General features: G+C 41.8%; 1 protein-coding gene across 1 annotated transcript; it reads right to left on the bottom strand.

The window, feature by feature from the left end:
* Window positions 1-7095: 7095 nt before the first annotated feature.
* LOC109913891 (MAM and LDL-receptor class A domain-containing protein 1-like) lies at window positions 7096-12954 on the bottom strand. The gene is made up of 4 exons (XM_020513460.2): window positions 12399-12954; window positions 11093-11218; window positions 10429-10559; window positions 7096-7528 (listed from the first exon to the last, which is right to left on the bottom strand). The coding sequence occupies exons 1-4, from the start codon at window positions 12916-12918 to the stop codon at window positions 7373-7375; spliced, it is 933 nt and encodes a 310-aa protein (XP_020369049.2). The 5' UTR covers window positions 12919-12954; the 3' UTR covers window positions 7096-7372.
* Window positions 12955-12960: the final 6 nt, after the last annotated feature.

Genomic DNA, 12960 nt, shown 5'->3' with positions numbered 1-12960 from the left:
TGGCATCAAATACTGCATGTAAAATGAATGAATGATGAATGAGTTATTTTATTGTCACGTGTATTTTACAGTGAGAACAGTAAACAAAAGTGAAAAGTTTCTTCATTGTCGCCACAATTCAGCACCGTTTTGAATAATTTTAAAAATAAAAAAAAGATATAGCTTAAAGACAGTCCATCAGTCCTGAGACAGCTTATCATCAACGATGCCTGTGCTGCCATCCCTCCTCCACTGTCTCACCACCATCTACACGAGACCCAACCAATATCACCATTCTTCAGGCATCATGTATTGTCGCTGGACCAATTCTCCTGCACCACCCCCTTGCTGCCACCTGCGACAGACCCACCAACATCAGAGTCTCATCTCTCGCCACTGGGCCCATCACAACGTCACTGTGACACCCCTCCACCACTGCTTCACCGTATAAAATTGGCAATCCCCATTTTTCGCTGCTAAGCCAACCTCACTGACATCACCTCTGCTTAAGTAGTCGCCAATTCCAATGCCAGGTCCTGCACTCACCTGGAAAAGTAGGTGCTCACTCGCCGCTGCCAGAATGTCTGCACTGGGATCAGGCAAATTGCCGCGAGTTCCTTGGCACCACCAAAGCCATCCAAGCTCAGGACAAGAGGTAAATAAAAAGAGGAGAAAAGGAAAGGTCAGAGTGGATGAGCATCAGCTCAGGAGCCATCTTGTTGACATCTTGAAACAGCAGGACAAAATAAGTGGCCTACATCCTTTGCCAAATATAGCTGATGATTAAGTGGAAAGAGTTTTGGGAGCTGAAGTAGACTTGGTATTCAATGGGTGACCCACTCCAAAGTACTAACATATCCAATGGTTTAGCCAATCACATAGATGATGAGCAATCAGTACAGGGCTCTGGTCACACTACGGGTTGAAAACTGTGAGCAATTCTGGTCAGTGAGACACAAGAGAGTCGGTCTAGTAAATAAAATGTAACAGAGAAGGAACACAAGTCTGATCTCAGATGCTTCGTCCAAGGCAACTTCCAATCTCTGACCTCCATGCACAAGAATAACACGGCAGAATACACACGGAAGCACCACCACCTGCAAGCTCCCTTCCAAGCCACACACTACATTGAACTGGAAATTTATAGCAGGTTCAAGTCCTGTCACTGGGTCCTGGAACTCCCTCCCTAATGGCACTGTGGAGCATCAACACCAAAATCCAAAGGTGTGCAGGTTAGGTGGATTAGCCATGCTGAAACGCCCACAGTGTCCAGCGATGTGCGGCCTTGGTGGATCAGCCATGGGAAATGTAGGTTTACAGGGATAGGTTAGGGGGTTGGGTCCGGGAGGGATGTCCTTTGGAGGGTTGGGGTAGATTCAATGTGTCAAATGGTCTGGTTCCACACTGTAGGGATTCAATGATTCTGTGTAGCTGAACTGCAGTAGTTACTGAAGGCAGCTCACAACTGCCTTCTCAAGGGCAATTCAGGATGAGCAATAAATATTAGCCCAGTCTGACACATATCATTAATGAGACAAGGAAGAAACTTGACACCTGCAGCTGGCAAGATGAGTAGGCTGGTAATCATTAGAAAACCTTCAGTGTGGAATGAAACCATTCAGCCCATTGAATCTGCACCAATTCATCAAACAGCATCTCACTCAGACCCAGCTTCCCATCCTATCCCGTAAACCCTTATTTACGATGCTAACCCATCTAACCTGCATATCCCTGGACACTATTGGACAATTTAGCATGGCCAATCAAACTAACCTGAACATCTTTGGATTGTGGGAGGAAAACAAAGCATCCAGAGAAAACCCATGCAGACCTGGGAGAATGTGCAAACTCTACACAGTCAGTCACTCAAGGCTGGAATCAAACCTGGGTCCCTGGCGCTGTAAGCAAGTGCTGCTAACAACTGAGTCAGCATGGCGCCAACGTGATTTAGAGATAATAACTGACATTGAAAACATACATCGGAAATATTACATCATCTAAAATTCTGGGAGTAGATCAAAACAACAGTACAAAACTCAGAAAAGACAGCTTTTTGAGTTGGATCTCGTGGCTCCCAAGAACATAAAATCATCAGACACTTGAAGGAATTTGGACAGAAATGAGAAGGTGAAAAACTTGGAATCCTTCAACAACTGCATGTTGCACTGGGTGATTAATAACATGTTTTTGAATGTGGCAAACCAGTGTGTGGGACCAGGCGCAAGTTCAGACTGAGAAAGCAGTAAAAGAACAAAGAACAACACAGCACAAGACCAAGACCTTTGGCCCTCCAAGCCTGTGCCAACACATTTTGCCCTTCCACATTAAAACTGTCTTCACTTAGAGAATCTGTATCCCTCTATTCCATTCCTATTTACGTATTTGTCCAATTGTCTCTTGAATGCTGCTGTTATGTCTGCTTCCACCACCTCCTCTGGCAGCACATTCCAGGCACTCACCACCCTTTGTGTGAAAAGCATGCCTCGCTCATCTCTTTGAAACATTCCCCACCTCGCATGTTGAACCTATGTCCCCTAGTAATTGACCCCTCCACCCTGGGAAAAAGCCTCATACTTTCCACTCTATGTATGCCATTCACAATCTTATAAATTTCTATCAGGTTGACCCTTCAACCTCCTGCATCTCAGTGAAAACAAACCCAGTCTATCTGACCTTTCTTCATAGCTAAAATCCCCCATACCAAGCAACATCCTGGTGAACCTTTTCTGTACCCTCTCCAAAACATCCACATCTTCTGGTACTTTGGTGACCAGAACTGTACACAATATTCCAAATGTGGTCCAACTAAAGTTCTATATATCTGCAGCATAACTTGTCTATCCTCATACTCAATGCCCCTTCCAATGGAGGCAAGCATGCCATAGGCCTTTTTTACCACCCTATCTACCTCTAAAAGCTACTTAAGCTGAAATCCACAATTTGCAATAACTTGTATTCTCATGGTACATTTCAGGTCATAAAACACTGAAAGTCACTTTACAGGAATGTTATTAAACAAAATTTAACACTAAGCTGCATGAGAGGTTATGAGAACATACCACCCTCTGTGCTCAAAGAAATGTGCTTTATCAAAGAATTTGGAGTCTCAGCAGTTTAAAGCAGACCCAATGGCGGATTAAATTCAGGAATGTTCAAAAATGCAGAACAGGAATAATGCAGGATCGTAAGGGATAGGGACATTTGAGATAGGGAAAGGCCAGATTTGTCCAGATGCTGAACTCAGCTACAGTCTTGGACTCAATTTTATTTCAGTCCAATGCAAAATTTCCCATCCCATGGAAATCCTTGCAGGAGAAATGCTCGACTGAATTGCTTCTTAAACATTTGTCTCACCTACAAGATCTGCAGATGGAATATACCTGCAAACGACTTAGCAGTCCTGCCCTTTCTCCTTTCACTTGCCAACAGTATAAAAACACAAAAACTGAAGGAATGCACTGCTTTCAACAAGACACCAATCAATATTATCTGATGCTATGCTTGAGAGGCTAATTCTCAGGTCAAACAACAGGTTCAGCTACTTCCTGTCCTTTGATTTCAGCCCCAAAAGTGTTCCAGATCCAATCTCATGGTTGTATACTTAAATAGTGACATGAATCCTGCTTAGAAAATTACATGATTTATGTCATGTATGCTGAAGCCATTGTGTGTGTGGTGCCCATGAGTGATCAGAATTAGGGCTCTGCCTGGTTTCATCTTTCAAGCGACCTTAGTCATTGCACTGCATGTCAGCAATTTGCACTTTTAGACCAGACCAAAGATCACCTGGAGAATTGTCTCAAGTGGTTGACCAAACTCAGAGAACCATTGCTCTCTACAATGCTGAAGCATAAACCCACATCCGCATGTCCATGAATTCAGGAGCTCATTTATACTGAGAGAAATGTTGTCCTATGTGAAACAAAAAAAGTGAGTTGACTTGGAGATGGAGTGAGATATTTTTCTCAAAGCTGCTGATGAAACACGAATTCATGGCAGAAATGGTGCAGAAAAGTTTTGGAATTTTGATGCTTCTTCCAACAGTCTATCAGAGAAATCTCTCTTTCTGCAGATGCTGCTGGTGTGCTAAGTATTTTCATTGTTTCCGTTTTTATTTCAGAATTCCAGCACATGTACAATTTTGGTGTTGCCTAAGAAGATGGCATCTATCAAATCAAATATTTTGTCTATAAAGATAAATCATTCTTTAAAATCTAAAATTATTCACAGTATTTCACTTAATTCATTGCTGTTTGCACTCTGAAAAGAGACAAACTAGGAATTAAATGAATGAGAAATTAAAAACGGGAGGAGAAATGGTGGAAAACTTCTAATTTCCAGAAGCAAATTATTCAACGTACAGTCAAGTCATGCAGATTTAATATGGAAGATTGTTAGTTTCTATCTGAGCTACAGATGATGCTCTCAAAACAAGGAATGCCTAAACCTAAACTTGCTGATGAATGCACTTGGTTAAGTTTGCTGTGTCTCCCTGAGCAGCACTCTTGCCACTCGACTCAGAAGTTTGATTGTTCACTCCATGGTATGGTCACCAATACCTGGCACTCCTGATTCAGTATCAAGAAGTCCTTCACTACTAAAGTCAACAAAAAAAATTGCTTTTGCTTCTATTTGCTATTTGTTCTCTATTTCCTATTCATGGAATTACGTAGAATCTTGAATTTCAATTACATGCTACATACACATTTTCACATAGAAGTGCCAATTTTGAGCTGTATTGGGAATGAGATGAAAACATTGGCAGAAAATAAAGTGGAGAAAACATTTAAAGAAACAATTTGAATTGTTCAAACAAAAAAAACACCCATAAAGTCATCAAAAAAAGTTCAGACTGCAGTTAACAAAGCAGTTATGGATAGTTTGGTTCAGAAGTTTTTAATGTTGCAAGAAACCATACTAAACCTGAAGATTGGAAGTACTTTTGAAACTAAAAGCCAGAAATCATTGATAAAAATGAAAAAAAAAGTCTGAGAATAAACTGGCAAAGATTGTAGGAGGTTTCACTGTACCAAAAAATGAAGAGAGAAGCTAAACTAAACGTGGGTTCCGAAGAAATTGTAACAAGGAAAGTCTCATGGGAAATGAGGAAATGGCAGAGACATTGAACAAATAGTTTGTGTCTGTTTTCACAACAGAAGACAAGTTACATGCGATAAATAGAAGGGAACCAAGGGAATAAATGAATAAGAAAGTTATTATTACCATGAAAACAAGGTACAACAATCCAACAAATCTCTTGGACCTCATGGCTGACATATCATATTTATAAGGAGGCAGCTGCAGGCAAGATGAATGTACTGAGGATGTTTTCCCAAAATTTCAACACAATCTCAGCAGTTTGGAAGTTCACAAAGCGAACAAAACCATTGTTGAAATGAAGGAAAGAGAAACAGCAAACAGAAGGCCAATTTGTCTAACATGATTCATTGGGAACATGCTGGTATCTAACACTGAAGAAGTCTTAAGAGTGCATGAAGAAAATTATTGGACAATCAGACAAAGTCAACATGGTTTTACTGAAGGAAAACCATGTTTTCTGATTTTATTAGTCTTTTCTAAAATTCACAACTAGTATGGTAGTCAGAGGGAATAACTATATGTAATGTATTTGAATTTCCAAAAGGAATTCAATGAGCTGCCATCTGAAAGGGTAATATAGCAAGCACAATTTTATTGAGTTGCAGAAGATGTTAGCATGAGCAGACAAACAATTAACATCCATGAAACAGAGAGTAGAACAAGCTGTGAGCATTGGAAGGCTACAAGGGTCAATGCTGGGATTTGCAAACTATACTGATGACTTAGACGAAGAGACAGAAGTAATCTACCAACGTTTGCTAAAGATAAAATGCAAGTTAGAAATTCAAGCTGTGGGCAGGGTACAAAGTAGCTTCAAAAACAATGAGACAGATTAAACAGTGGTGATTAGAGGAATGATGTGGGGACATAAAGCTTTTTCACTTCTGTCCAAAAAAATGGAAGAGGATAATATAGTTTACAAGATGTGAAGTCTGTTAATGTTGATGTTCAGAGTGACTTGGATGCACATTCAGAGAGAGCAGAAAGAATTAGCATGTAGGTATGGCATGCAATTTGGAAAGCAAAAGTCACATTGGCTTTCATAGCAAGGGAATCGAAAGACAACAATGAAGGAGTTTTGCACAAATTGTATGGGACATTGGTATACCGCACCTTGCATAGTGTGTGTACTTTAGGCTGACATATTTAAGGAAGGCAGTGAAAAATCACTGGACTGGTCTCTGGGATCAGAGGGATGTCATATGATAAGAAGCTGAATAAATTAGATCTTCATTCCCTAGAAGTGAGAAGGAGAGGCGATTTCATTGAAACATTCAATTTGAAGGAACTTACAGTGGAGATATCAATAGGTGTTTTCCCTAGTTGGGTACTGAAAACATGTCACGGTAGAAAGGGAAAACTGAAATAAGGAGAAATTTATTCTTTCAAAGGGCTGTGAATCTTTGGAATACTCTCTCCAAGAATGGTGCGAATGATCCATCATTGAATGCACCTGAGGCTATAACCAACATATTTTTGGTCTTTGGGAAACAAGGGATATAGGGAGCAGGCATCAAAGTGGACTTGGAGCTGAAGAACAGCCATCATTACAATGCATGGCAGTACAGAACTGGGAAGTCATATTGTCTTGCTGTTGTTTCTTAGGTCCTTATGTTTGGGAACATCCAATTTGCTGTATGGCTACACAGCTTAGAGGGGACACTGAAATGGCCATCAGGTGTTAAATGGACCGTCCTGTCTATTCCTTCTATAGCATTTTTTCCAAGAAGACGAGGAGTGTTTGAGTCAGTATTTATTCCTCTGTCAATATCATGAAAAATAAACTGCTGTTTGAGGTAGCTTGCTATACATAAACTGTCATATTTCTAACAATATGACAATAACATCTCAAAAGTATTTAGTTGTGAAGCCTTTGGGATGTCCTGAGGTTTTTAAAGATGATATATGCACAAAACATTCGTGTTTAGTTGTTAAAAAAGGAGCAGTGTTATCAAAGGCATTTGAAACCCAGCCATGAACTCAGTTGGGAGAAAATGCAAAATACAACGAAGGTAAAACTAATTCTAAGCATTTATTGCATCTGATCCTGAATACATTGTCTCAGAAGCAAGAGACTCGCAATGGGAAGAGGGTCAGGTGTCTAAAAAAGCTCCAATCTCTCAGAAGGTGACACTTCATCGTCTCTTGAATATTTCCTGGCAAGGTCCTCTCCTGAATGCAAAACATCGCTTGTCCCCCTTGGGGTGCAGATTTGCCAATCCACGAATACTGCCCTGGGCAATCAGCACACCCTGTGCAGGACTGGAAGGAAGAAATTTGCTGTCACAACTCTCTAACCCAAGTGATATTTGTTCCTTTTCTTCAGACCGCGAGTGCAGGTTGGGTTCCAGTGCTTCCAGCTTGACTCACAGCTATTTCTGTAGATCTGCACGTCATCAATTGCAGCATCGCTCCGATAGCTCGGTCCCAGCACACCTTCAATAATCACCTGAACAGACAAAAACAAGTCAGGTCTGCCTACAGTAAAATATCAATTAAAGGTAACAGATGTTAAAGGCCCCTTGAGGCAATTGCTTCATCTCGACAAATGAACAGAGAAAAAAACACATGACATAACAAGAAGGATTCAGGCCATTTGGCTCAACCAGGCCCTGGATATCCTTCTTGTGAACACAGCCCTCTTCAGTTATCCACCCTAGTCCAACGTTTCCTTCAAACATCTTTCCAATTAAACAGTGATTTTGTTTCTGCATCAAGTAAGTCTAGAAGTGAATTCAAACACCTCATGATTCTCCGTGTCCCTGAACTGTATTCTGAATTTAATTTTTTCTAGAATTTAACATGGTTTGGGGTGGGTGAAGGTAAGTGTTTAACCATTATAGTCTTGGCACCATGGCATCAGGCGGGTTTGATGGACCGTCACATCTTTTTCCTCTCACCATCACACAATAGGCACAATATTCCCGTTCTTGGAGGTAACAAGATAGACGACAAGAAAGGGAAAGAAATGGGCGATGTGGCCCTTGAGTGATACTTACCCCGTTCTCACAAACTCACCAATTTAGTTTTGGCACAAAGGTTCAGTGGGACTTGTTCAGCCTGCCACCAACCAAAGCCCTTTAAGTGGTCAATTAATGGCCTCTTAGGGGCCTCAATTAGTCATCTTCCCAATAACCTGCCTTCCAGGCAGATGGGAAAGCTTGACAAGCTATAGGGAGACACTGAATAGGCTGGGACTATTTTCCCTGGAGCGTTGGAGGCTGAGGGGTGACTATGTAAAGGTTTATAACATCATCAGAGACATGGATAGGGTGAATAGCCAAGGTCCTTTTTCCCAGGGTAAGCAGGGTGTTAGGGAGAGGAGTTCAAGCCCCTCTGATAATTAGAACTGATATAACCTGCCTTTCACCTCCCAATCAGTTATAAAGGAGAGGTTAAATGAAATGAAATCCTTTCACTCAATCTATAAGCAACGAGTAATAATTTATCCAACTCTAACAGTGAACAAATTAACAAAACTACTAATGAACCAAACAATTCCACCTTAACTACTAACTATTCCCAAATATAACAAAATTCTAATGGTATGCTGTTCCAAGTCCCAATTATATAAACCAAACTAAAATAAAAATTAAAACTTAATCTCTCAAATTATAGCCAAGATAAATCTTCCGGAATGTTCTTTGCCTTCTCTGCTGATCCTCGGCCAGGGACACTTTTCTCCGTCGAATTCTGGTGTCTGAAACACCTCTCTCTGTCGAATTCTGATGTCAGGAATATTAGCTAAGAGTGCCGTGGTACCTTTTAGATGGTGCTCGATCAGAAAGCTTAAAGATTTCTATGACAGCCAGAGTTCTACTCTTCTGATGCTAGCTCACTGTCACCCTGATGTTCAAAAAACCTTCTTCTTAGGATTGGTCTTAGGTTGTGAACACCCATCAGATTTGAACTCAATTGATTTTCAGTCTCCAAGTGCCTGGTATAAATTAATTGGCTAATATTGAAGCTAGTTGCCTTATCATCAAAACAAGCCCAGGTTTCCAACCACACAGCCAATTGATACATATGTTTCAATTTCAGGACTGTCTGCACATCTACAGCTGCTTGCAGACATTTTTGAAAATTGAACGTTGGTGCCCTCGAGGTTGACCAGTCGCAGTGCAGAAATGTCTGCAAGCTGAGAAAAGCACATCACCTCTTACAAACAATTTCTAACTTGCTGTCTCCCAATTCACAAGTACTTTACACAACTTCGCAACAAGGGCATACGTGTAAAGTGAGAGGGGAAGGACTTAAAAAGTGACCTACGGGCCAACTTTTTCAAGCAGAGGGTGGTGCGTGTATGGAATGAAGTACAGAGGAAGTGGTGAAGGCTGGTACAATTACATTTAAAAGGCATCTGGATGGGTACATGAATAGGAAGGGTTTAGAGGGATATGGGCCAAATGCTGGCAAATGGGACTAGATTAATTGAGGATATCTGGTCGGCATGGACGAGTCGGATCAAAGGGTCTGTTTCCACGCTGTCCCACTCTATGACAGTTTCCTTACAAGGAAATCACGGCTGCCTGTGCACTGGTTTCATGAAGTGAGGGGCTCTAATTGCCCCAGTTGGGGGTAATCAGAAGCCATGGATGGGCGTGGATCAAGGAGCTGGATTCGGAAAGCGACCTATTGTCCTCTCACTGCAAAGATGGTCTGTTGGTGGTAATTGTCCTGCATCATGAGCAGCCATCCTGATCAGCATAAAGTCCTCGTGGATTGGTTATTGTCCAGCACATTTTGTACCCATCTGTTCAAAAAGAAGCACCAAAGAACTTCTTCTAAGTATTTAAACCGCCTTTGCCTGCCTGAGAGGCTCACGGCCATTCTGTAAGGAATGCAAACTTCTCTTGCAACCCCACCAGGAAAATTGAACGTTGGTGCCCTCGAGGTTGACCAGTCGCAGTGCAGAAATGTACAAGAGATGTTTCAGAGTCAGTAAGTCCAGCTGCCCCCTCAGACAAATCAAGCTTAAATTTGGTTCAAGGCCAGCAAAATATTAAATGATTTGCCAACTGGCCCCCACCACCCCCCTCCCCATACCAATGTGTTGCAAAATGCTTTGCATTCATGGGTATCTAGAATTCCACTCTCAAATGCTGGCACCTAATCCACAAACAGCAATCACATAAACATCCAGTGAGCAGGTAGATGCTTCAGGATAAATTAAAATATTCACTCAGCCTTCATTGCACCTACATCACCAGTGCACTCCATAGCACAGTCCTCGGCTGACAGTAAAAACAACGTATGCTGGTTGGTTTAACTACTTCTTTAGAGTGAACTTTTGCATTGGTTTATTTCTTCAGCAGTTTGTACTTTGATGCAAACCATATTTTGACTTACTCGGAACTTGGCCCCGTCAGTGAAAATATCAATCACAGCATTCAGCCACTTCCGGCCTTGGTTTCCAGAGACAGACCACAGCTTGTGCCAGGAAGTTGACTGTTCGTATTTCAGGAATACATTTAAGGAACCTGCAAGAAAGTGGATTTGGGCAGTCCATCAGCAGGTCCAATTTTCAACTGTTTTTTACTTAGTAAACCCCTTGTGGTGCCCTGATTAAAAGGTTTCCAGAAAGAGACTGTAATTTGCAGTTGAATAGGTGGGATCAAAAGTAAATCTAAGATCACACCACTGTTTTCCTACAAGTGAGCAGTATCTTTCTGCCTTTCGTGATCTTTGCTCATGTTCAGTCCTGTTATGCCTCACCCTCAAGGAGCAATGTGGGCTGAAGCGTAACGGAAACCAGGAGTTCCTGCTCTTGCTCCATACTCGAACCCCTCCTCAATGCCCTTGACACATCAAAAGCACCATTTAGGTACATACACTGCCTCTCAACCTCCCGCCTCTGCTTTCTTCATGCATTGCCCATCACCAAATTTCAGAGTTAGAAATGGCAGTTTTATTGATGTCTTTGTTCTATTTCTGGCAAGAGGTTAAATCAGTCAGGTTCTGTGCAAATTACAGGTTATGACTGGAGTCTGCTGCTAGGACCCTCACAACTTACCCATGTGTTTCCCAAACATATTGTACCAGAACGTTAGGCACTTCTGCCCTCTCAGTGGAGGGCTGATGAGTGTTGCCTGTTCCCCACTCTGCTGAGGAAATGAACCTTCCAGGTACAGATAGTGACCTGCATTGAAGAAAAATTGGTCAAACAAACCATCTGATCACCAGAACCATCAAAACCAGAAATACGCAGCATCACTAAACAAAAATCTATTGCGATTGAGAATCTTTATGTAATTCCGGACATTTCCAAATTTACATGTTCTTGGTACGAATTCTGAATGTATACTCTCAAACAACAAAGAATTTTGAGCCCCACCGTCATAAGTTGTCCTTTGGTTACTCTGTTCCGTTGAGCATATCCCACACCACTCAACATGACTTAATCCTTCCATTCCTACTTTCAACCTTGTGAGTCCACAAAGACTTTTTCCCAGTGGTTCTGAACAACCTTCTGTGCAGGGACCCAAACTGCCCACTGCCTAACAATCAACAATTCAATCACACTCCAATACAGAGGATATCTGGTCAGCATGGACAGGTTCGACTGAAGGGTCTGTTTCCATGCTGTACATCTCTACGAGAAGTCTCATGGTTACGTCACTAGACTCAGAATCCAAAGACTAGATGACTAAATCGTAGGTATGAGTTCCATCATTTTGTGAACTGAAGTTAAAGCAGAGAAAGTGCTGGAGAAACTCAGCAGGTCTGGCAACATTTGTGAAGACAGAAACAGAGTTGACATTTCAAGTCTGATATAATTTTCTTGCAGATGCGGCCAGACCTGCTGCATTTCTCCAGAATTTTTTTGTGTTTGTTTAAGATTTCCAGCATCCTCAGAATTTGGTTTTATGTGAACTGAAACCTACTGAATTCAATATTGGAATAAAAAGTTACCATCAGCAAAAATAATCGCAACTGGATTGATGTAAAATCCATTGGTTCACTCATTCTTGATGGAAGGGGAAATCGACTTCCATTCCAATCGGACCAACACACAACTCCCGACCCAAAGGACTGAAAAACTGATGGGAAGGCTGCACACATAAATGACCACTTTCGTAGCAATGTCCACATCCTTTGAATTGTGAAATAATTTTTAAAATGTTTCACAGGAGAAAAAACACTTCAAAACAAATGTGACATTCCACCTTCTAAATGTTCATACATCTTATTCCAAATTTACATATTCTGGTCTTCTTTTCTTTCTATAGTCTCTATCTTGGGGGGGAAAAAAACGCTGTCCCATGCTTCCTTCTCTGCTGTCATATGAATGGCTCAAAACACATTCGATTTTCCCTTACCTCCTTGGACTTTGCACTGGCCTTTCGTATGGTCACGTTTTGGTCCTGTCTCTCTTGAGGCTGTTTGGTACCGATGAAGCACCCAGTCAAAATCATCTGTTGTGGATTGTTCCCAGTCACATAGACCATGCTCAAAGTCACAAAACAGTTCCACATCAAGGTTGTCAGGCAACACTGACTGAGTGGGAGAAATCAAATGCACATCATACAAGGGATTAATTGCCACAGTTTTGTCCCATGTGGTCAAAGTAAATGGAGAAATTATTGTCTGGGTGGTTGTGGCACTGTTTACCACAAAGGAGACAGATGCTGGCAGCATCTCTGCAGAAGAGGCAGATGCTAATATGGTCTCGGTGGGGAGAATTGCTGCTGGCATAATGTCTGCTGAGGGAACTGACACTGGCAGAGTAGACACTGGCAGAGTAGACACTGGCAGAGTCTCTGCGGGGGGCGTGGACACTGGCAAAGTCTCTGCGGGGGGAGTGGACACTGGCAGAGTGTCTGTGGCAGGAGTGGCCATTGGCAGAGTCTCAGCGGGGGGAGTGGACACTGGCAGAGTCTC

The sequence above is a fragment of the Rhincodon typus genome, chromosome 40, assembly GCF_021869965.1.
Source record: "Rhincodon typus isolate 14 chromosome 40, sRhiTyp1.1, whole genome shotgun sequence".
Taxonomy (NCBI): Eukaryota; Metazoa; Chordata; class Chondrichthyes; order Orectolobiformes; family Rhincodontidae; genus Rhincodon; species Rhincodon typus.
Note: the sequence above shows the minus strand (reverse complement) of the source record. Positions and strands in the feature narration are given on the sequence as shown.